A 25717-nucleotide genomic window follows, 5' to 3' on the forward strand; every position below is an offset into this window, starting at 1 on the left:
GTCACAGCTAATACATTCTTCTCTGGCACAGCTAACACATTCTTCTCTGGTACAGCTAACACATTTCTCTCTGATGCCGGTCGCGGGTTTAAGTATCTCCGCTGATCAATATTTCGGATGTTACACTTTGTCGGACGTTCGCCTGGAAAAAAAAGAGGCCATAGAAAATGTGTGAGTGTTGCAACTGATAGCGCAGACTTCAATTAAATATTCTGAGTCTCAGAGCTATGTACACCACACAGTTGCCACGGCGCAGTGAGCACTATGGAATGAAGGCATAATAGACGTGGAGCATTGAAGTGATTCACTGATCTATGGTGATGTATCGATCTAGGCCTGCCGTATGCACAACTTATTGTAATAATGAGCACTAATATATATCATGTATTAACCAAGGGATCGCTAAACAGGCGTGAAATGGGACACGAAAATCTACATATACAACGTTAATATTGGCGCAAGACCATTGAGTAAAACATGGGATGGTTGAACCCTCATGTTTTACCACTCCACCCCCTTGAAGATAAGTCATAATGGGGGAAGCAGGTACATATCCTATCTTTTAACTAATGCATCTAGTATGCAAATTGGGGAGAGCTTCCATATATATGACTGAAGACAGACTAGCGGCTTTGAAATCTGGTAAAAAACGACCCCTCGAGTGACGTAGCTCGTTCACTGTTGTACCAAATACAGATTAATTCTATAAATACACTCCGTGAAATACCACATCGGTATTACAGTGAAGCAGTAATCGGGGCTATGTTAATCAATTCAACACTTCAGCGATCTTCGCTCGCTGTTTACCGAACTCCGCGGTCCCTGGGACTTGGGATTCACTTGGCAGTGTTACAAGGCGTATAGCAAATGTATACACTTCTTCATGTGGATAACAGACCGGGAGGGAGTGTTCATCAGCTACGCACACATAGCCACAGGTTATCTGTTTGATTAATCATGTAGACTTGCGTATTCCGTTTTCCATTCACTGGAGCAGCAAGGAGGATCTATCTGATGCGTTATAGAAAAAAAAACTAAACAGTACCTACCATTTAACAGGAAAACCAATCTACAGTACAATTATGTCAGAGGACAAAGAAAAAGTAGTTTTTACAGAGGACAAAAAATCTAAGGCTGAGGAAGCAAGAGAGCACACAACTCCTCGGCTTTTTCTTAGACGGTGGCTTATTTTGTTGTTATTTTGCTGTTTTTCCATGAGCAATGCCTTCCAGTGGATCCACCTGAACATCATTGGGAATATTATATTACGCTACTACAATGAGAGTCTTCCAGGGGACGAGTTTCAGCAGCAGCTGGCAGTGGACTGGCTGTCTATGATCTACATGCTGGCCTACATCCCCCTGATCTTCCCTGCAACATGGCTGCTGGACAGGAAGGGACTGAGGGTGGTGAGCCTGGCAGCAACCTTTCTGAACTGTCTCGGAGCCTGGCTGAAATGCGCCAGCGTCGACCCCTCGAGGTTTGGGGTCCTGATGTTCGCTCAGACTGTGTGCGCCATCGCACAGATCTTCATACTGGGGATCCCTGCCCGCCTGGCCGCCGTGTGGTTTGGACCCAATGAAGTGTCCACCGCCACTGCTTTAGGTGTCTTTGGAAACCAGGTACATAGCACCTTTTTATTTTTACTAATTGATTAATCTGCTATATTCCTATCGCATGCATCAATCTGATCAATCAGGACAAATTCAAATTGAAATATTTGAAACAATTACCGCAATTTCAATTACCAAAGACTTGAGCTATTTCAAGAAGAGGTTGTAAATATTGACATTACAGTGTCGCTGTAGTGTTGTGGAGATAATGCGCACTTTACATCGACAGGCAGCTTTTTATCCTGACCAATTCAATACTGAGCTGTTTATTTGAAACAATGAACTTAGAGTCAGCAGAAGTAAGAAAAAATCAATATTGCACAGATTGGACGCATTTTCAAAAACAGGCTGTTTATCACTGATGCCGTAGTGATATGCACAACTTAGTTCATTCATTCTTGTTTTAAAAGGGACGCTTGCGGCACCGTTAGCATTGATAAGCCTTTATCAAAGTTTATCCTGCATCGGGGTATATTATTGCTCTCTGGCCGCGGATAACGACATAACTCCAGATGAAGATCAAATCTCATCCTTGTCTCATCCGTGTTGATACACACAGATGCGAACTTTTCTTTGGAAATGCGCCAGTTATTTTTCCACCTATAGACTTTTAACTTTTACGTTTTTAAAACTTTTTATAAAGTATCAATTCCAGTTCATCTTATCGCTGCTTGAAAGCACTGCGAAAGATCAGTGCGACCCCCATTCCTTTGTGTAAAGTTCACGTTTTAATCAAATTAAACCGTAGTGAACAGTGACATTGCGTTTTGTGATGACCTAAAAACCCCTCTGTTTGCGTCAAAGTTGGGATTAAAAACTAAAACACCGAGGGGGGGCCACCAGCAATACGTAAATATTAGGAAAAAGGAAGTGTTTTTGTTTTTTGTTTAAAACGTTTAACTCGTTTTTTTCTTTTTTTTTTGTACTCGCTTCTTAAGAGATTTTATACATTCAAGTAGTTTCACAAATACGTTAGTTTGCATGTCAAAATATAAATATCTTTAAAATAACTTATTTCAAGAAATCAAAAAGATATATTTAGTCATTTTTAACAAGAAAACTAGTTACACTTTTGGCAGAGCTCATTCATTAAATCCATTTGGTACTTGCCACTCGTACATGTATAATATCATCTTAAACACGTCAACTGTCCATCCATTTCCGAGCAATGTCGCCGTCATTTATCGTGTTGTTGTTCTTAAAACGTCGCTTTGCTGACGTAGTTAAATGGTAACTTGAGGCACCGATTAATTTCGCGTATTTGGCAATCCTTTATGGTATTTGCCGCTTGAACTGGTGGAAGGAGCAATAAAATAACTTGAATTTAATGAGGTTATTCTTCGAAGTTCCAAATTATCAAAAGGAGTCATTGAACTCCGGCCTGGCTAATAGTGGCGGCAGGTAATGGTGGGCGGGGAGGTGCTATCGATTAAGTGAATGAACCTTGAGATGTTTATGGTCCTGTCATGCGATATGTGCCCCCACGTCTCAAAGATGTAGGTGGTTGACTTCACTGTGGATGCCCTATTTATCTTTTGTCACTCAGATACTAAGGTTAAAGGGAGTTCGCCGTCAAATGACTTTAAATCGAATAATTTTAAGAGAAATTAGCCTGCAGTAAGAAATAGTATGTGTGCTAGCAACGTCAGCACCGACCTCTTCCTACTTATGCTGTAGATCTATGCCTCGGTTACAGATCCCTTGATATACACTGTACCACATTCTTAGAAGTTCAACTAAATGAGCAGATATATCACTGCGTGTTGATTATTCCTGGAAGAATGGATCATCATTCCGTTATCTTAAAACACAAAACATTAGGTATTGGGCTTCAGGACAGATAGATAAAAGACATAAATGATACACTGATTTATGAGAAGAGTTACAGCGATTTATCTCTGGGATGAATACTTGACCCCTAGGACCAACAACACTTTCGGGCTTGCAGAGCTTATTAAATAAATAAATTTATATGAATATTTATTTAATAAATCCAAATCTAACCGCCTAACCACACGCAAATATCCCTAATCAAACTACAATCAAACTGTAGATCAATATATCATGTCTTACTGGGAAATTATTATTTCTTCATTATTTTTATCATTTGATATCCCGTAAGCCTGTAAGAAAAAAATCCAATCTGGGTGGATGCCACGAAGTTCGAAATTAAAAGGAATATTATGTACTGTGAAACATTTCCCAGCTTATTGAATCAAGGTTGATGAACGACTGGCGGCAGTAAAGGTTCCCAACACTAATGACTTTTGTGACATGTTTGGCTGTTATTATTATCATTATTTTAGTTTCACATGGGCAGCTTCGTAGTTCGATATCACTATACCGGGGATTAACCTTGATGCTCATGTATGGACTGGAAATAAAGTTAAAAGATTGTTTAAAATTCTACTCGAAAAGTGTGTGTGTGTGTGTGTGTGTGTGTGTGTGTATGTGCGTGTGTGTGTGTTAAGACGTAAAGTTATATTTATTTACATTAAATATATTTATTTACATTAAATATTTACTTATTTACATAAAACCAAATATATAAGCTGAAGATGTGAAATCGACGTAGTGCGTTATCCATGCTGTTGGTGGATTATTATGTAAAATATTTCTTCGTTTCATTTCAGGTGGGTGTAGCCATTGGTTTCCTAGTTCCCCCTGTGATAGTGAAGAATCACGACGACCTGAATCTGGTGGGGCGAGATTTCAGCATCATGTTCTATGCAACAGCAGGGGTGACCACTGCCCTTTTCTTGCTGGTTATTACAGGTGTACCGTGTTGGCTTATCCTTTTTCTTACCCCCACTTTCTCATTTTCACAGGTTGAACATAAATACCCTTTTTAGTGGCGCTCTTAACAGTCAATCATTGGAAAAGAGGAATATTTTTGAAATAGAAAAAAGTATTATTCAGAAAAAGGTCAAAAGGAGTTTACTTTTTTTACAATGGTATATGTTTAAAGTATAACATGTACAAAGTAAATGTCACAAATATTGATACTGTACTAATGGTAATTTTATTTTTTTGTGTACAGTTTTTAAAAAACAGCCTCCCACACCTCCTAGTAAAGCACAAGCTATTATTGTGGAACAAGCAGCTGAAGAAAAATACAGCCAATCTCTTGTCCGCTTGGTAAAGAATAGGTGTTTCATGTTGCTTATGATTACCTACGGTGAGTGTATTATTGTCGGTGAAGGGTGAGTTACGATCGTAATACATTTTCCACGCGGGATATTGGCCCGTTTGTCTGTTGATAAGTTAAAGGCATTATTGAAACGCTTCGTATTTAAGATAATGTAAAGTAATATATGCACCAACATGTGTCTTTTAATTAAACTATGCTATCAATTTTGCTGAACATGCAAATATTTCACACTGTTTGAAAAAATAAGGAGGTGTAAAGGAAAATTAGTGACAGAAAGTAAGGGACAATAATCTTCTTACTATCGTTGTCATTCCTTTTCGACTTACTTAGGCGTAAGGATTTATTGAAGAAAGATTTATATTTTTAATCTTTCTTACTTATTTTCTATAAATCTCACGGTATTGGATAGAAAGTTGACCCTTAAAACGGGATGATCTAACTTCAAACACCAGTGCATATGCTCAACACACCTTTTCAATTTTAACACAGATTAAGCTGTGACCTATAAACATATATTGCATAATAATACAGCTTGCACATTCTGTCAATTGTGAACATGAACGTACTTGATAACATTATGTGTCTTCAAACACGATGGTAAAGGTGTGTGCCGTGCTTGTGTTTATCCACGTGTTGGAGGAATGATTTAACGTGCTGTAGCCGATTCTTCTTCAAACTAATCACTAACCATACAACACCGGTATTATTTTCATTGCAAAATGTTTTTCTTACAAAGTAAAGTCACGCGTTTGTAGTAGTTGATGTGAAAGGAGCGCATTTACGTTATGTGTGTTAAACATTTGTTTTAATCATGTCTTCTTGTGTCTGCACGTTCACAATGCTGGGTAACAACAGTGGGTCATCTTTGATAGTCTGTCAAAATATTCATATGTGTTGGATTACAGTAGGATTGCTTTCATGTGAAAGGGGATGGGTTTGTCTTATTATAACAAACAATTTTGTGTTTCCAAACATTATTGTGTATTTTAAACTTTTTAATTCTTAGCCGAAAATGACATTCGAACAGCGCTTAAATCTGGGACACAGACGAACATGTACCAGTCTGTTTTGCAGCTGTACCTTATGGAAAAGAAAGCGCTCAGAATAGTATTGTCATGTTTATTGGTCATCTCAGCGATCATTTATGGCGTACACACTAGAGAAATACAAAATTGTTCTTCAAAGCAAATTTTGATGGGTGAAGAAAACGGGTTATTGTGCGTTACAATCGTTTCCGTTTTCAACTTCGGTACAACTTATGAACTCAATTTCGAGATTTAATTACCTAAAATACACTCTGCCTTTCAAAAAACAACAAGGTGTAAGGAAATCCCAAAATCTGAGCGTGTAATCACAGATGATATGACCCAATCCTTTTTCGATTACTTTAGACACGAACAACAGCGAAACCACAGCTTGCGTGAAGTTTCGTTTCCCCATTCGGATTCGGCACAGGGACATATCTTTCATAGTGGAAATTACCATTGATGACGTAATGACCCGGTCACACTAACATTAAATGAGACTAATTAAATTAGCTATATCTGGTTCCCAATTTTTAGCGTTTAACGCACGAGGGACGATTTCATGTCATCGCTGTTTAATCGCCGATTCAGGATCGCAGCATGCTTTCCCAACTTTGTTAAGTTAGGTTCAATCTTCCCTGATTATTTTCATATGTGTTAATGTTACATTTTCCAAAATTTACGGACATAAAGCAAAATTTGATGCATATTCTAAGCGGAAAGCGTTCTCACAAGATTGGCGCCATGTTGAAATTTTGATGCCCATGTCCCACTGTTGTTACCTGTGGACCTGAAGATGTAGGAAAAAATCGGGCGTCTAATTTGTGTACAGTGCATTTCAGTTTACAGATTTCCGTGCATCTGCGCGATAGTAATTAGCTTTCAAGACCTAACCAGATAACATGCAGATATACATGATCATATACTGTAGAATTTTTCCCTTCTTGTTATACTTGAGGCCACAAAACAAATCCGTCGTGCAAAATATAATATAACATATGTGCATGCAATATATAATACCATGGTTGCGTTTTCTTTGTGGTCTCACATGTTGCAACCGATCAACGTTATGCAACGCCTATAGAGAGCATTGCATCGTTTTAAAGTGGAGACATTATATGTAGATTTTCAAAGGTTTTTACTCATTTCGATATAGTGTGTATGCAACGTAATTTGAGCTTTTTGCAATATAATACTGGGTTCCCATACTTAGATCGATCCATCTGAATCGACCTAACTCCCTGGGGAGTCTCACTAAATTGCTATCAAATAACCTGCTTATATGTATGTCACGCCTACCGAATCACCTAGGGGGTAAAAATAATAACCCTAACAGTTTTACTAGGCCTGACAGACATTTAAGCCGGTCAAGTCGACAGCAATTTAGTGAGACTCCCCAGGGAGATAGATCGATCCAAATATCTATGGGAATTGTCTCTAAGTCATTAGGTACCTCAATTTAATATTTCCATTCAGTGGTTGATTGATAATTAAACGTATCATTTACGTGATTTCCATGCTTGGACAGGCATGCTCTTTGAAGTATCATTATCTCATCCAAATAAGGGTTTTTTAATACAACCATGTAGCACATTAAAATTTAGATTTTAGAATTTTTCATGATGCTCTTAGATAATGCTGTCAATTGTTTTTTTTTTTTTTTCAGGAGTAAATACAGGGTCGTACTATGGGATCAGCACCTTGCTCAATCCATTAGTGCTGTATTACTGTGAGGTATGTGTCCTAGGCAGCATTGCCAAGAATCCAATATCACTCACGTCTCGGGTGGATAGAAATGTCCTCAGCTTTTGGTGTCAATAACTCAATTCTATCCGTCATTATCCATTACACTAGTTCACGGTTTTGCTTCTGGCAGACAAAAATATTGACTCGACAGCTATTTATGCATGCAACAGTCGTGTGGCGTTCGATACAAGAATGATACTTCTGGACGTTTCTTCATCACCCGATGTACAGGTACAAGTAAGACGCGGGAAGCCCAAATTGTGTTTTAGTTTGATAAAGCATAGACGTTATTTCGCCCAAGTTTGATTCAGGAATGTTTGTTTTTCTATTCGTGCAGTCTGTCAACCGTATGACATTAAACAAACCATAAGTCAATTTTAAAAAAACGAGCAAACCCATATATTTCACACTGCGTGCAGTCTTATTGATTCCGTTCCTGTTTTTAAATGATCAACCAGGCATGTCATGTGTGCTTATATCTCAATTTCCTAATAAATATTGAATGAAAAAACTATTACCACGATATTTATTGTTTTACAATTCCCAGTACACTCTCTCCTTTAACTGCGATTCTTCTTCGCCACCCAGAATAGGAATTGTCCGAAATATACGTACATATGTACAATGTTATTGCACGGACAATATTAATATTTTCTTATCTTTCAACACTCTCACTCAGGTACGCACTTATATATTTCATGGGGTGAATTTTCGTTTACCTTTCCTGCAAATTCTTATTTATTTCAGAACTGTGAGGAACACGCCGGGCGCATAGGCCTCACCATTGTCTTAGCGGGAGTATTAGGATCCATTGTAGCGGGCATTTGGCTGGATAAAACTAAGAAATTCAAGTATGCGTGCTCAGATATGATATTTACTTTATTTTAATTATATCTAAGTTAAACCTGATATAGTTATGAAAATGAACGTGTTTAATCAACTTGAAGTTCCTTTGTAAAAATACTAGCTGTACTAATATAGAAAACTTAATTGTTAAAAAAATGAATAGCATATTGGACTGACTGTATTTTTTAATTATTTTCCCTTTTGAAAACATATCTCGTCAATTTGAGGACCATTTTGTATTATTAAGGCAAACCTTCCAATTAGATAGCGCAGTTAAATATGAAGACTTGGAGTTATTTTTGTATTTATGTTCTGTATCCAGACTGACTACGGTGGCGATCTACTTCCTGTCAATGGCGGGCATGGTCCTGTTCACCTTCACCTTGGACCAGGGAATACTCTGGGTGTTATACCTGTGTGGAGGAATACTTGGGTAAAAACCAACCTCTAGAAATATTGAAATAATATGACACAAAGCTAGCGCTGTTGTTGATGTTAATCAGTCAAGGTAGATGGGGTGTTTTTTCAGCAATAACACAGGCATGTCTGCTATATATACTTCCTGAGCTGTTCGGTATGATTTATTGCTCGTTTGATCTAGGTAACCAATATTAGATTGAGGTTGACCCCCTCCTCCATAATAAGATAAAACATATACGAATAATTGTCAATATTCTGCTCCCTGCATAAGCCCTCTCTACGTCACCATTTATCCTTATGTCTACCATTGATGTATCCTCTGAATGAAATCAATGTATTGTATTTTATAACCTTCTCCCATCAATCTCCCTACTTTCCTTTTCCTAGTTTCTTCATGACGGGTTACCTTCCAGTTGGTTTTGAGTTTGCAGCAGAGCTCACGTACCCGGAATCTGAGGGAACATCATCGGGACTCCTGAACGCCTCGGCTCAGGTTAGTAAGATGTCAGATAAGGGTTAATACCTAGGCTGAATGCTATATTTCTTTTTTTTTTTCTAAGTTAAAATCGATGGCATTATTTTAGGTTACATCGATTGGGTAATAAAGACAGTCAAATAAACCTTGGTTAATTCATGTTTTGTGCCTTTCAAACTCTTTGGAGTAAAAGTGAATTTGGCGTTTTATACATGTAGATTGTGTCAATAGAAATCTACTCGGGAGAGCTGTCAGCACGCAGAGTAAACTCGCATCATGCCATCCTATTTTTTATTGTAGTTCTTCGGCATAGTGTTCACCACATCAATGGGGGCGTTACTGAACAAATTTGGTCCTCTGGCCGCCAACGCCACTGTGTCTGGCGCCCTGCTGCTGGGGACCATCGGGACGGGTAAGAGACAGCGTCTTAATGTGGTCTCTGGGTGGTTAATGGCTGTCAAGGAGACAAATAAGTGCCCTCTAACATCAGGGGCCTCTTCAACAGTATATACAATTCAACTACAGACCGATACAATAGTTTTGTAACAGACTACCAGCGGGCCCTGTGGTCAGAGTAACAAATTAGGTAGAGGTCCATTAGAATTTACATGCCTTTTCCCCAGACTCTGAAAAGAAGATGTAACACTCCCATCACAGCGACGTTTTTCGCCCTTTAAAATGTGATTATTGAAATCTGTTACTTTTGGAACGTTTAAAAATATAAAATCCTTTTTATCTATGTAATGAAACTTTCGTGTTCATTCATTACATTGCAGCTCTCATCAAAGGACATCTGAGGAGACAAGAAGCCGAGAAAAAAGTAAGCCAAGCGGTTTATTAATTTCTTTGGGAATGCATTGTATTTAGCAACATTTGAATCCCTAGATTTACATACACTGAATGAATATCATACGCCAGTAGCAACAGTGCCACAGTGCGCATTACGGCTTGCTGAATGAATAGGCACGGTTCAATTTGCAATGTCATGATATCCAAATAGATTTCTTTCAGCAGTGTTCGAGATTTAAGCATGTTGATACATTGTAACAAGCAATATATGTGAGTAAACGGATAGCGTGACTTAATGGACACGGTGAATTAAAATGCACAGATTTAGACTGCACTTTTGTACTGTTAAGTATTATTTAGATTCTGAAACTTAACTTAGGTTAAATATACATTTCTAGGGAGGTCAATTGACAGCGTTCCTCACAGCAGATGATATAGTCGACTATGAATTATGAACCAGGTGCACTATATATATTTGGTGTTGAACTCACTCACTTCAGTGTGTTAGATAGTAGGCTGTGTTGCACTCAACTGCATGTTAACGTCTCTTCACTAAAGCCACATTTACACCGGGCTTGCCACACTGATGTCCAACTGAAATTAATTGTCTCCCATGGCGTCGCAAGCCCGCTGTAAACAAGGTTTATGTTGTATTTGCCGTTTTTTTTTTAAATTTATTTTTTATTTGTCTGTTTATTTATTTTGTGCGTGTGAGTGTGTCATTTTAAGCAAATAATGTGACTAGAGCAAAGAGCGACCGAGCCTTTTAATTACTTGCTCACAGCGGTCGTGGAATGGTCGCACATCTTTATTTTTGCCTCATAGTTTAGACTATTTATTCTTCCATCATTACACACTGACAAAATTTTTGCATGTTTGCTTGACGTATAAGGATTACTTGATCCATGCATTTTTTCCTCTCCATAATTTTTCTTGTAGTTATAGTGTTTTTGTTCTCTTTTTCCCAATACTTTTTTTTTTTCAGTCTTACATGTACAGCAACCACTGGTGACAATCTTTTAACTTTGAAAGTGATATTTCTTTCTTCTTACATAATCTTCCATGTTGAATACTATCTTCAGTTGCCTTTGTGGCAGCTGTCAAATAATGGTTTGACTTATTGTATGATATTGCATTTTAACATGCTTTTTAACTCATTTATTCAGCACTATCAGATAATTTGAAGCAGATTGTTAGACTACTCTTAGCCATAGCCTCTTGTCTATTCCTTTACTGCTTATTTTCTGAACTTAACCGATTAATTTTCTACCAAAAATACACAGGTACAACCTTAAGGCCAGACAAGTTGGTTAACGAGCGCAACCCACCCTGATTTTGTTGAAATTGCAGTTATTCCTGTCACTATTTTTAATTTTTCTAAATGGAAAAAAGTTGCATTGGGCATTAGTTTGGGAAGTGTGAGAAATGTACAACTGGAACGAGGAATAATTTAAAGCTGTTTTAATGCTCTTAAATCACACATACTGAACCCCACCCCACCCCACCCGAATAGCTGCCTTGCTTAATTAACAGTATATTTAACAACGAAACAATTGGTCTACCTATTTATAAAGAGTCAACGTTTGTTAACCAACTTCTCAGTTTTCTCTGGACATTATTGTTTTATTCCGTCCATCTTCGCTGAAGCCATGATATGAGATGCGTAAAATTCTGATGACCGGAGAAAATGAAATCAAAAGTTGTCTGTTATATTCTACAGGTACATTTATTTAAGTCCTTCATGATTTATCAAACCTGAGCGTAACGCAGTAGATAATGTATGGATTAAATAATAACTATGCAAATGCTACGTCACCAGCCTGTGCGTCCAGTTCACATTCTTTTTCTATCTTTTCAGTATAAGCTACCGGAAGATGTCCCTTGCCGCAGTGACCTTGTAACACAACAACAACCGGCCAACAACGGTACCGGAGAGCCAGAACAATCACCGCCATAAGTTGGCTGTCTTTTCTTTTTGTTTGATTTGAGATGCATAAGCGCAGTCCAAAATATATTGGCCTCTTCTCACTTTAAATCTCATTTCAGCAGTCAACTCAGCCACATATTTATCCAAATATACTTCGACGCCATAACTTTTCATTTGTACTAAGAATTATACTTGTATCGTCTATATTATCTTAATTTTCACGCCAATCTTACTACTTTTATGTTCCACATTTAGCAGCATTGGATATGTTCTCAACTTTGAATCTTGTGTACTAACTTAGGTTCACTTTCTATGGAGTGACTCCGGGATATCTCAGGAAGCGTTTTCTACATTTTAAAATATCGACCATCCAAAAAAAGGAAGAGAGAAAGTGTGAAACAATTTTCATGGAAACTTTCTCGCTTACTTTACCATCAATCCTCTGATAATATAAGTTATGGATTTTACGGATTTATTTAACTTAATGATTCAAGATATTTAACATAATAACTGTCCCTTTTCAATAACTGATGACTACAAATGATATGTGATTTGCCAGTTTCCCAAAATTTCACAATATGTATGATGTGTATTCACTTCATAAATATACATGTATGATTAGATTATTGAAATTGGCGTAACAAACTATATACATCTTATATATCCTGTGATCTTTTAATAATTAAGCGATATATCAACACATGACATTGTTAACATATATTTTATTTATATTAATTAGTTGAGTCAGAGGTCTCACATGCTCAATTATGTCGTTACGGGCACCTACACAGCATTCACTTACTACTGGGGGAATGTTTGATTTCAGACATACTCTGTAGACCGACGGGTAGGATATGAATTTATTTTAGTGCATAGAAGTAAAGAATAACAACACATTCTGTCACTGACTGTTCTTTAGGTTTCATTCTTTGTCTGCGTGATCATCTTTTGAAGTTTTTAAAACATTTCTCTATAGGGGCCTATATCCCAAGTTGATAATCGATCATTGAACTGGCGAGACAAATGTGTTTACTGCACGGAGATTAGAAATCATCTCTTTAATGACGTCTGCACACGACAGTTAACATCTACCTATTAGACGTGATGTATCACTCACTTGTAGACGTTATAACATTCAAAGTTACTTGAATCACAGAATGACAAATATTGTGAACGAGCATCAAATGACTGGTGGTATACATTTAAAACCGCGTGTGCATGCGACCAAAACTTACAGAACAACAATTTGCCCATTAATTGCCATCACGGTTTACTTTACGGGGATGTTCCTTTAACGTCATCCTCACATTTATTGTCCGAACTGATTTTCAGTGATAGCAGCGTAAATAAGTTAGTTCTACTGAAAATTCCGGGAAAGGTGACAATGTTATAAACCAAGAATGTGTTAGTTGAGACGAGCTGAAGTGTTGTGGTAAATAAGATGGACTCTCTCTCTCTCAGAAGTGGAAATCTTTATCGCATTCTTTCTGAAACACTTTAATCGTCGAATTGATATCCTTGCCTTAAATTCACTGTCTGGGTGGGAGATAAAGTTGTTAGGACGAAATGAAACATCGTGACATAATGACTTAGATACAGGTTGAAACCTTTAATTGTATCAATCTAATTAGATATCGAACAACCGGGGGAGAAAGGTGGCGATTTTTATTATATTGAATGGGGCGAATTTTGAGATTGATTGCTATTGTGATTAAGGTATCGCAGACTAAAAAATATGTATCACTCATTACGATGAATTTTTGATCTGTTCAATTTCTAAACTAACTGAAAGCGTACCTGTAAAAGCTTTCGTCCCAACGTCCCAACATATTGGACTTCATCAGTCCAACTGACGTTATGAGACAGTAAATAGTGAACAGTCAAGTAAGTGAAATCTGTTCATTAGAACACTGCCCCAGATGTGAGGCAGGCCGTGCCTTCTCCCCCCTTCCTTTGTCAGTTCTCACTAGACTGTTCACTATACAGCGCGATAAAAATTCGTTTTTCATGGAGTATTACGCACCAAATGTTGCCACTTGCACAGATTTGTAAGATCTTATGTTTTATCCCTGTAATAAACACGAAACCTTTTGTATTCTAAAGCAAGAGTAGCGCACATCATCACCTTTAGTGACCCACTTCACTATGGTGATGACCCGTCTTTTAAGGTACCAGTATGCGTAGAATATAGTATACGGTTGCTATACAGGGCATAGACCCCAACAAGTGCGTCTACTTATTTTAGACTGGCGCTTAAAATGAAAGGCTCAGAGGAAGCATTGGATAGGAATAAAGTAACGAAGAGCTATGAGACGTTCAATGACACCACAACTCAACTATTCAAAATACGGTGGCTGATGCTGCTATTGTTTTGCCTCTTCTCTATGAGCAATAACTTCCAGTGGATCCACCTGAACATCATTGGGAACATTATATTACGCTACTACAATGAGAGTCTTCCAGGGGACGAGTTCCAGCAGCAGCTGGCAGTGGACTGGCTGTCTATGATCTACATGCTGGCCTACATCCCCCTGATCTTCCCTGCAACATGGCTGCTGGACAGGAAGGGACTGAGGGTCACCTGTGTTGTGGGCACATTCCTGAACTGCACAGGTGCTTGGCTGAAATGTGCCAGTGTGGAACCTTCCAGATTTGGATTCCTTATGTTTGCTCAAGCCATCTGCTCTGTGGCACAGATCTTCGTCCTGGGGATCCCTCCTCGACTGGCCGCCGTGTGGTTTGGGCCAAATGAGGTCTCCACGGCAACTGCCCTGGGAGTTTTTGGAAATCAGGTAAGCAAGCAAATCATTCTGTCTGTCTGTCTGTCCGTCCGTCCGGGCTGTCTGTTTGTTTGTCTGTTTGAACTTGTGCTGAACTTGTCCTGAACGCTTTTATGTGTTTGTCACTTAAAAATAGAAAATTGTCAAAAGAACACAGCAATACACTCGCACATGAATGTGTGTGTGAAAAATAATCAAGGAAATGTTTCACCTGCGAGTTGACAGTTTTTGCAAACGCTGGTCTTTGGTCACAGATTTGAGAGTGATGAGACCTACATTTATGGGATGATAAACGTATTAATATCGACTATACCAGCATATTCCTGTATAGTATTTCAGTATATGAACTTAATGGATTATTGACACCGCATTAACACTACAGTATGATGTAAGCAGATATCTACGAGTCAGTCACCAATAATACTGTATATATTATTTTCACTCTAACCTTCCAAGAAAAAACTTCGCATCCATGTCCTTTGCTATATATCTTTCTTCATACAACCTTGGTTGATTTCAAGAAGCGACTGTATCTCTTGATAGTCATTTTTTATCAAAATATAGAAGCTTGTGGAAACAAAAAAATGAAATGGAGGAATTGAATAAAAATGTATATATAACGCCACTGCATCAATTTAAGGTAGAGGAGACCGGGGCTAGTTGGACCCCGGGTAAGTTACTCCCCCCCCCCCCCCCCCCATCAATTTATGAAAAAGTAACTATCGGGTAAAAAAAATTGATCATATCATTTAGTAAAGTGACCGTATCCGATAGTGCTAAGAAAGCGTCGGCAGTGAGTCCAAATGAAATAATTTAGCATCTTAAAGTAACTTTATTAAAAAAACTTTAAAATCTATTTTCATAAGCTTTTGATCGAATATAGTATATGTATAGGGCATCAAACTGAAGCTCATTGTTTCAAGTTATACCGAAATGTATCATCGTTGTTCATTCTAGCACCATAAATGGCTACAATCCTTTAAAATTAAAAATGTGCACCCGGGGCTAGTTGGCCCTCTTGATTCTGGGCCAGTTAGACCCTCATATTGACCACAATCCGCAACAAAGCTACAAACCATTGTTGAAACAAACTCAACGATTTGTTAAATAATTACCAGTTTAAAACTGAATTTGTTAGTTTCTTTTAAAACAAAAATTTATTTTTCGTTTTCATTCATTAAAAACCTGCTTTATACCATTAAATAATTTCAAATTACTGTTTTTCTTTTTATCAAGAGCTTGTAAAATATGTGGGTATTACTGGCCTTGTGTTGTAACATTCCAAAGAAAAATAGCAGAAGCTGTACACATCAGGACCAAACAACCAGACCTGAACAGACAGGGGGGGTATGATTTACCAGCTATCTACCTCACGGTGCTCCAGAGGGATGCAGAGGAGCCCCGGGGGGAGCAAGTAACAGTTACAACACAAGGCCAGTGATTAGGGGCAATTGACCTGGATTTTCATTCCAGGTGAAATGTCCCTAGTCATTTACTCCCTGATGATGGTGACTGACAGTCACAGAAATATTGGAGGTAATACCCACATATTTTACAAGCTCTTGATAAAAAGAAAAACAGTAATTTGAATTTATACATACAGAGCTAATGAAACTGTTCTCTCATTAAATAATTTATTCTTAATTAAAACAAAACAAATTTTATTGATAGATATTTTGGTTCTTGCAACACACACAACGTGACGTACGGCAATCTCAATAAATCTGCCTCATTTAAACTATTTATACATCAAAGACTCCCAAAAATCAATTTAATAAATTAAAAATGTATAAAATTGTGTTTCAAGGCGTTTACATGGGATACTTACTTCATTTTCGTATAGGGTGCCAACTTGCCCCGACCCTGGGGTCAACTTGCCCCGTGGCGGGGCAAGTTGGCCCCCCTGACGTCAATTGCGTTTTTTGTCAAATTGTGAGTCATCTGGCATTATATTTGAAACATAATAAAGTTGCATACGTAGCTTAGTTCATGGGGCTTACTTTGAAACCGATTTTGTTACTCTTACTCATTCCTCGTTGGCTCTACAAGGCCGAAAGTGTCTAACTGGGCCAACTAGCCCCGGTCTCCCCTACATATACGCTGAACTTTTGCCAGCGCTATCTTTATCTGCGTGTATACACTGTATGCGCTGTGGCATATTACACCTGTAATTCCAATGTCTCTGAAATAGCTACATGTAAAATGACGATAACATTATTTTCCTCAGGTGGGTGGTGCCCTAGGTTTCTTGCTGCCCCCTGTGATAGTGAAGAACCACGACGACCTGGATCTGGTAGGACAGGATCTCAGTGTTATGCTGTACTCTTCAGCGGGGGTAACATCGGCAATATTCATATCGGTACTGATAGGTGTGTTATTTTCTCTTTCTTCTTCAAATAATTTGTTTGCTGTCTTTGTTGGACTTAATTCATCGCTTAATGCAGTTTTATCAGTCTTCATCATTTACTTGACTTAAACATTAATTGGTAATCAATTACATGAGTTCCAAAAATAGTATCATACATGCACTGAAAACAAGGAAAGAGAAATTAAGTATATAAAATATTACAACGTAGGAAGGGGAGTTATGGGAATGTTTTTTTTCTACCAGTATTTAGGAAAGAACCGCATGTGCCTCCTAGTGTAGCCCAAGCTGTTATTGTGAGGCAGGCAGCAGAGGAAAAATACACTGAGTCTCTACTGCGTTTGGTGAAGAACAAAGGTTTCATGTTACTAATGGTCACCTATGGTAAGAGGAGCACGTTCTATTCCTCGATGCTATCAATTTGTTAACGACGCCAGAACACCTTTTCTATTAACGTTTTTTTATATTTATTTTTAATGGGCGTAATTATTAAATAACAAATTTTAGCTATATTCCTGAACACAAGTATTAGTTTTTATGAAATATTTCTATATTATAAATTAAATAAACTAATATTGGTCCCAATTATGCAACCAGTTTTAAAAACTGAGTACATTCTGCTAGTGTGTTGAGATTCCAATTCTCATTCTCCCAAAGGTATGAATGCAGGCACCTATTATGCAATTAGCACGTTACTCAATCCATTGGTACTTCGATATTGTGAGGTAAATTGTTTTCTAGTTTCAACTTTTGATATTTTTCTTTACAAAAATGATAAACCTAGTTATGATAAATCATAGCTGCACAAGCAAGAATATTTGTCGAAAAGACTCGTTCTTTACTTCCAAAAACAAAGGTCTTAAAACTATATTTATTTAATATATCGTCTTATTTTTGACATTCACATGATTATCTTAATATCATACAATGCAGTAATTTGTCGAACACTTAAAAGTGACAAACATATCATCGTTTATAAAACAGGTTTAGTCTGTTTCACATTATAGAACTGTGAAGAAGATGCCGGCCGCATTGGTCTTACATTGGTTCTGGTGGGAATACTGGGCGCCATCATAGCTGGACTGTGGTTGGATAAAACAAAGAAGTTCAAGTGAGTTAACTGGCAGTCCCCAAGGTATCACGAAGGGGGGGGGGGGGGGGGGGGGGGGGGGGGGGGGGGGGGGGTGTCGACCCTCTCTCCGTTACACTTATGTTGAATGAATTATTATTATTCCGTTTGTGTCCCATATTTGTCTTAACATACGTACATACGTACATTTATTTTTGACGTTTTTACCGTCGCTTCATATATATCATGTAATTATTTATTATTGATTCCTTACATGATATCAAATTCTTACAAAGCACATTGTTGATATGTCTCCCTTATCTACATCTAGACTGACTACGGTGGCGATCTACTTCATGTCAATGGCGGGCATGGTCCTGTTCACCTTCACCTTGGACCAGGGTTTACTCTGGCTTCTCTACCTCTGCGGAGGAATACTTGGGTAATATCATATACGGCAAGTGGTCATTGGCTTATGCAACGTTTTTTTAAACGTTCGAACTCTATTATTTGACGGTTATGAAAACTTTGTTTCCAATAAGTATGTGACTTTTCCTGAACAAGTCAGAAGCAATGCAATACTGTGATATAGACTTGTTGGGCCGTACATATACTACAAATGTGGCAGTGCCATTATTGATAAATAAACACTCCTTTGTACATTGAAACGCCATGAAGTATCTAAATTCATCATTGCGTTCCTTACACTGCATTTTCTAGTTTCTTCATGACGGGTTACCTTCCAGTGGGTTTTGAGTTTGCAGCAGAGCTCACGTACCCGGAGTCGGAGGGAACATCATCGGGACTCCTGAACGCCACGGCTCAGGTGAGAATTGGGCAGTAAAACAAAACTATAATTGTATATGGGCACAGAATTGAAGATACAGCTCATGTTCTTTGAAGCAGCACAGTTGGTGGTTATACTGGCGGCAACAAGATTGTAGTTGTTTGTTCACAACTTTGCAATTGAAAAAGGTAGTTGACTGCATGTTCACGCCAAACAAATTGATCAAATGTATACGACTATATACCTTGAAAGATTCTAGGTGATCATATCATAAGCAATCGTAACGTTAATATAATTATGTTTTCTAGTAGACAACACTGTGTATAATTTACACTTCTGCTTTGCCCGTATATCGTACTATAAACTCATAGATAGGAAATGTCTTTCATACAGTATACATCGAATTGCCCACATACCTTGCTTTTTTGAAATGATTCAGTGATGCCGTTTTCTCTACATTTGATATGTTTTTAGCACTAGTTACATATAATTGAACCTGAGTTTTTACTCCTGCAATCAATTATCAACCATTCACTGCTTTGATCCAAGCTTTCGTTTTCTCTAAATTTCAAACGAAACGTAATCATTTACACCCAATAAACAGTTTTATCATAGGCACTGTCTTAATTTATTTTTACTTTTTTCAGCTTTTTGGCATCGTGTTTACGACGTTGATGGGCACCTTGCTGAGCAGATATGGCCCGCTTGCTGCTAACTCTCTGGCTTCAGGTGCCTTACTTCTGGGAGCTATTGCTACAGGTGAGGTGTACTAAAAGATAACGCAAAGCCTACCCATACCCGCAGAATGTTATACACCTGTATATACTGTAAAAGTGTAGCTTTATAAAAAGTAAAGATGTGTAAAAAGTATAGTTAGGTATGTTAGTAGCATTTTCCTTTAAAGTATTTCCATTTACTGTATATGGAATTCCCCAAATTTGTGTGTACAATATACAATGGAAGTTTGCCATACGACTCGGCTCCCTTAAATATACATGTGATATCTGACAATGAATATCGTACAGTCCGTGCAACAGCATGCGGACAGATGAAGGTAATGAAATATTGAACAGCGAGTTCGACAAATTACTGTATTGTGTGAATGGCTGGTATACCACATGTAACAAGAAATCTGGTCGGAAGACTATTCAAGTTTTCCATCTTTTTACAGCACTTATCCGGGAAGATCTTCGACGACAGGAGGCGGAGAAACAGGTCAATAACAATTAGGAATACATTTTGAGAAAGGATTACTCATTGTGATGTTATATTTTAAATTATTCCTTCGCCCCATTCCCTGGCTGATGTAATTATAATTTATAAAAACAAGTTTGCTCTGACCAAGGATATTAACACCCATTGTCCCATGCTTTGCTTCAAAGAGAAAAAAGAAAAGAATACTTCGATATTCGCAATTTTACAACTCTTACTAAAAATAACTTGGAGTTTTAGGGTCAACTTTTATCCTAAAATATATTTTCGTGATTAATGTTTCTTCATATGACTTAAGCAAAGTGAGCGATCCATACATTCTTCAGTTTCACTTTGTGTTAAACCAGGGAATTATATCCGATATAATTCCCTGGTTAAACTATCACTATACTCATAGTGCCATAGGAGTAAATCTATTTTTAATAATAAAAAAACACTATGGCATGTCTTTGAGATAGAAGCACAAACTACTAGGGAGATTTGCAAGATAAGAGGCAGCAATTATTCCACGGGTGCCCATTTCAATTCATTCTAAAATTTGCATGGGTTTATAGGTTTCGAATTTCTATTTGCAGAAGAAATTGCCGGACGACATTCAGGTTCGCCATCCAAAGTCCTCGGCAACAGAGTTAGTTGACACTTCAAGACCGTGAAATAGCACCAGCACAACCGTGTGTACAAAACCTGAATTTTGCTGACTTTCTCTATGCTCGAATTTAATTGACATGTGAATTGAAGTCGAAAGCAGAAGTATCAGGATATGTTTTATTTAAACCATTCCATAAGCACAAAGAAAAACACACATGTTACTTCAATTTAATATTCAATATAATATTATAATATTCAATATAATATAAGTGACTGTTAATTGGCTAAGATTTTTTACTGTAGATCTGTGATCAAATTAAAAATTAGATAGAATTGGTTTATTATTTATCTTATTTATACGTGTAACTTTTCGAGTACACCACAAATGCACCAGAATATTTACTGATTCATGTTTCATATTGTTCAAGATTTATTCCTCTGAGGCGGTTAATCTACCTATATTTTATTCATAATTCAAAGATAAATTGTAGTCTTAGCAAAATACCACAAAAGCAAAGCCCTGATCTTAAAAAAGAAGTTTAGAATATGCAAGTGTAGCGCATTCAAAGCATGTGGTTGCCCACACGCCATGTATGTTTTTACCCAATAAATTCCACAAGTGCGCTAAAGAATGTGTGTAAACCGTAAAAGAGTCTAATGGAGCTTAAAACATTTTTGCGGCTTATTAATAATCAAACATCTTTTATAATTAGACGTCAATATCAAAAAGTGGTCCTTCCATAAACGTAAAAACCAAATTATGACATCCCCACCCATCTAGGATAGAAGTACTGATTGAGCGTGTACTTCTGAGATATGAGACTATGAGGAGAGGGCCATCCGTTATAATACACCACGCTCCCGCCTGTCAGCCACGCGCTCCACCAACTAATGGAGCCTACACTAATTATGCTGTGATTACATTTCGACAAAACTGCCATGTGAAAGTCCACCGTTTTGTCCCCACTGATCACGATGTTCGGATGGTCTAAATTGTTTCTGGCCCATCTAATATCATCAGATGCCACGACATACATAACGTTTCTCCTTGGGAATTTCTTATCGTAGTAATTCATGGCTTTAGCGTAGTAACCTGGGGGCGGCTTTGCATCGCCGTGGGTAAGAGGCAACAGGCCTGGTCTCCGACCACCTCGTCGTATGTGCATACCTACGAATACAACGGACTCGGGATCCCATTTGAATGACTTAATTGCCTTAAGAAGAAAATCGTTTGCTCTCTTTGGAAGTGGGTCTATTAATGCAAATTCTCGTCTTATGTCGTCGGCGCAAGATTCAAAATATAGCCAGGAGTGGAAAAATCCCTTCAGTGTAATGTCAAGTCGTGGGAGTTTTGTGACCCTCTCATCGTACTTACAACACTTGGGTCTCTGGGTGAAGACGGAGAAATCTGTCACGTTGACGATATCGGACTGTTGTTCTGGCTCTGGCGCTGAGAGGTGGAAGAGACTGCTGAGTAATAGCTTGAATCTATAGGACACAATGAAGCTCCGGTCAAGTTTCTTGGCGATGCAGTAGCCGGCGGCGTACTCGAACATGAGGTTTCCGTGCGCGCCTTTCCCTGGCATATAAATATAGCTGGTCTCCAGTGGACTCTTCTCAGGTTGTGTAAAGAGGAGGTCTGCTTTGGATTGTCCGGTAAGACAGACAGGGGATGGCGCCAACAGGGCCATGTAAACCATTCCTCCCATGAAGAAAGATATGAACAGGCCAACGCCAATCAAAACCGTTTTGATGAACTTCATTGAGTAACGGTTACTTTTGGTCCATCGGCTTAAACGATTCATAACTACGCAACCTGGAAATTAAAGGTGTACTTAGTCCAATCTGGCAATGACGCATATCATAGCATAATGTAAATGAGTGCAAAATAAACAGCAATGGTTTTTACGAACATCAGCACAAACTGCATTACGCATATAAATGTCACGAAAAAGTAGAAGCTGAGAATACAAGTCTTTACATTACTAAAACATAAAGTAAATAAAGCTGCAATACCTTCTATGTCCAGGGTTGTTTGTGACGTGTCGGCAGATTCTAAAATGACTACAAATTAGTTTAAAAACGTAGACGAGGCGAAGGCTGCTGACACTTCCGCTACAATAATGTATGTAGAAACTCATTATCACGGTAAATAATTGATGCCAAGTTACGTTACTCATTACTTTTTTTGCAGAATTATGTAAATTCGCCATATGTATTTATATTTACTTATCATACATCCCCTATCATTTTTAGGGAATGTTGGTTTATCATCTCTGTTCTTAATAATAGGGTAAGTAACATGTTTTACAATGACACAGTTAAAGCCAGCTTTGGTAAACTTTTGAAACAGCTTTCCATTAATATTTCCACACGAAAACTACTAATCGATAATCACGTTAATATGTAATGAAAGAAAATATGTTGATGCTATATTTGATTCTTTCGGATCATTTATAGTATGAAGTAAAGAACGACCATTACCTTTTTAACACTGGCGCCTTTCAATTGGCACCTTTCATATTTTGGAAATATGCTATAGTTACCGAATAGGCTATTTGAGTTGCCAAAACTTTTAGGTGATTTATACGCGAGGTGGTTATGAAAATGGCAAGGATAGGTCAAATGTTAGTATGTGTTGGTGTTTCAAGCTTATCCTTTTGTAAATTTGTCAACAGGAAAGCATTAAAAGCTGAAACAGGTATTCTATCATTTTAATCAGACACAAAAGCCTCCATTATTGACATCGTCCCACCTTCTCAGCTAATTTTACACGATGCTTAATTTAGCAAGTTTCAGGACATTCCAATCCATCGAGGATAGTAATACTGGTTTAACCTATACATATGTGAAACGTTACTATAGGGGTTTGGCCAGCCGTTGTAATATACCACTCTCCCCCCTGCCAACCACGACGTCCACCAGCCTATAGAACCAACACTCATGATGCTATGGTTACAACGTGACAACAGCGCCATGTGGAACTCTTCCGGTCTGTGACGGACAATGATCGCTTTAGGATGGTCTATCATGGACAGAGGCCACTGAAAGTTGTCAGAAACGACGACGTAAATGACTTTCTTGTCTTTAAATTCCTCGTCGTAGAACCTCATTGCTTCTTGAAAAAATCCAATATCCGCGTTCGCATCACCGTGAGGCAGAGCGTGGGCGGGCAAGACTTGACCTCTATCTCCCCGACGCACGTGCACTCCTATGTAGACAAAGTCTTTATTTGGTGTTTGCCAACCACGCTTTGAGGTTGCAGACCCAAGGAATTTATCAACTTGTCTCAATAAAGAGGAATTGAAAGTAAATTCCTGTTTAATATCGTCTTTGCAGGGCTCGAAGTAGAGCCAGGAATGAAATAGACCGTGCAGGGTAATGTCAGCCCTGGGGAGAGTGGCCACGCGATGGTCGTATGAACAACATCTTGGTTTCTGATTTAAATTCACAAACTTGCTCGTATCTAAATTTTCGAAATGCTGGGACTCTAAAGCAGACAGGCGAAACGCTTTACCCAAAAAGGCATTAAACTTGGGAGAAACAATTAAAGTTCTGTTCAGTGTTTTTGCAATGCAAAATGCAGCTGCGTATTCAAACATCAGGTTTCCATGTCTGCCCTTTCCTGGCATGTAAAGGTACGCCGGTTCATCCGGGCTCTTCTCTTCCAAGATAAGCTCAATTTGATCAGTCTGGCAGGCACTTATGTCAACAGTCCATCTGACATATAACAATCCACTCAGGAAGGCTACAGTTAAGGATATGCCAATCGTGAGAACACTGTCCACTCTCTTCTTGGAGCACCACTTTTGAAACCACCGCGCCTTGGTTTGCATACTGAATAAGATTCGTTTGAAATTATACTCCAAGGAACCTTTAGTTGATTACAACATATTTTATTACTGATTAAATAATGGCACTTCAAAAAAGTTTTTTTAAAGAGGATTTAGTTTGCCCATAACGAAAAAAGTTATAAATGGCAATGTATATTATGCTGTGTAATATAACTCACCTTTTGTGTTACGCTTGGGTTTCCGTTACTAACTGGCGATATTTTGGTGAGGCGATAACAATTGAATAAACAGCTCCATTTAATTAAAGCCCGCGCAACATTCAAGTTAAATATTGCATGTCAATATGCGAGCGACCGGATTAATATGTATACTTGTGACGAACAAAATTAATATTGTATGGATTGACTTGGCAGAAAACAGCCTTATTGAAAATGTAATCGTTATCATCTCAAATATTCACCAATAAATAACTGATCTCGGCTATGTGTACAAGTGCGTGGAGTTAGTAGGGTGGGTAATATCTTACCAGGTGTATCATATACCTTGATGACACCAGCTGTAAACGGCCGTTCTGAAGTATCCAACTTAGACTGTTCTATACGAACCCCCCCCCCCCAAAAAAAAAAAAAAAATGTCTTCAAACATATCTATGAAACTAAGTGTGGTGCTGATTTGAATGTAAGAATTACTTGCATTTTCTAAAAACTGCACGGTCTTCTTATCTCTCCGTTTATATGATCGGTTTTCCGATTTGATTCGATGAAATTACAAGAAAGACAGCATGTTGCACGCAACTGGACAAATAAGCTTTTGAATAATTAAGAACCGAATAGAAGTCCTTTATTTTATTTTATTTTATTTTATTTTATTTTATTTTATCTCTTGTATTAGCAGTGTTTTGTCGGGCTGTCGTTGGAAATCACAAAAAAACTACCATTTATTATTAATTATTCAGCTGTCAATATTCAATTATGAACGAACTTAGCTTTTTGATCTCTAATCTAAGGTGAAGCCTTTTTTGCATTTGTTTCAACATTCAATATAGCTAAACTGCACGACCAATATAGTCCCAGCATGTGATTTTTTCAGTGTCAAATATGTGTTTGTAATAATTAGATAAAACGGATGAA

The 25717-nt window shown here is 37.9% G+C and overlaps 4 protein-coding genes across 6 annotated transcripts; 2 read left to right on the forward strand and 2 right to left on the reverse strand.

Moving 5' to 3' along the window:
* Positions 1 to 118: 118 nt before the first annotated feature.
* LOC106158483 (choline/ethanolamine transporter flvcr2a) lies at positions 119 to 12900 on the forward strand. Of its 2 annotated transcripts, XM_013534498.2 has the most exons (11): positions 120 to 1622; positions 4247 to 4388; positions 4654 to 4791; positions 7456 to 7523; positions 8283 to 8386; positions 8704 to 8814; positions 9189 to 9294; positions 9577 to 9688; positions 10053 to 10096; positions 10464 to 10525; positions 11924 to 12900. In XM_013534498.2, exons 1-10 carry the CDS (start codon positions 1083 to 1085, stop codon positions 10518 to 10520), a joined length of 1422 nt encoding a protein of 473 aa, XP_013389952.1. In that variant the 5' UTR covers positions 120 to 1082; the 3' UTR covers positions 10521 to 10525; positions 11924 to 12900. The 2 variants fall into 2 exon arrangements, with proteins under 2 accessions (XP_013389951.2, XP_013389952.1); XM_013534497.2 differs by lacking the exon at positions 10464 to 10525 and having other exon boundaries at positions 119 to 1622.
* A 1059-nt stretch (positions 12901 to 13959) lies between these two features.
* On the forward strand, positions 13960 to 20941 carry LOC106158484 (choline/ethanolamine transporter flvcr2a). 2 transcript variants are annotated; one of them, XM_013534499.2, is made up of 10 exons: positions 13977 to 14784; positions 17000 to 17141; positions 17384 to 17521; positions 17795 to 17862; positions 18145 to 18248; positions 18538 to 18648; positions 18927 to 19032; positions 19641 to 19752; positions 20165 to 20208; positions 20781 to 20941. In XM_013534499.2, exons 1-10 carry the CDS (start codon positions 14251 to 14253, stop codon positions 20856 to 20858), a joined length of 1437 nt encoding a protein of 478 aa, XP_013389953.2. In that variant the 5' UTR covers positions 13977 to 14250; the 3' UTR covers positions 20859 to 20941. The 2 variants fall into 2 exon arrangements, with proteins under 2 accessions (XP_086857457.1, XP_013389953.2); XM_087001331.1 differs by lacking the exon at positions 20165 to 20208 and having other exon boundaries at positions 13960 to 14784; positions 20781 to 20915.
* A 15-nt stretch (positions 20942 to 20956) lies between these two features.
* LOC106158416 (galactoside alpha-(1,2)-fucosyltransferase 1-like) lies at positions 20957 to 25182 on the reverse strand. The gene is made up of 3 exons (XM_013534368.2): positions 24806 to 25182; positions 22810 to 24630; positions 20957 to 22609 (listed from the first exon to the last, which is right to left on the reverse strand). Exon 2 carries the CDS (start codon positions 24627 to 24629, stop codon positions 23589 to 23591), a length of 1041 nt encoding a protein of 346 aa, XP_013389822.2. The 5' UTR covers position 24630; positions 24806 to 25182; the 3' UTR covers positions 20957 to 22609; positions 22810 to 23588.
* LOC106158482 (galactoside alpha-(1,2)-fucosyltransferase 1) lies at positions 21552 to 22556 on the reverse strand. The gene has a single exon (XM_087018017.1). It carries the CDS (start codon positions 22554 to 22556, stop codon positions 21552 to 21554), a length of 1005 nt encoding a protein of 334 aa, XP_086874143.1.
* Positions 25183 to 25717: the final 535 nt, after the last annotated feature.

The sequence above is a fragment of the Lingula anatina genome, chromosome 1 (genome assembly GCF_051362555.1).
Source record: "Lingula anatina isolate TDL-2025a chromosome 1, LinAna3.0, whole genome shotgun sequence".
Lineage (NCBI taxonomy): Eukaryota > Metazoa > Brachiopoda > Lingulata > Lingulida > Lingulidae > Lingula > Lingula anatina.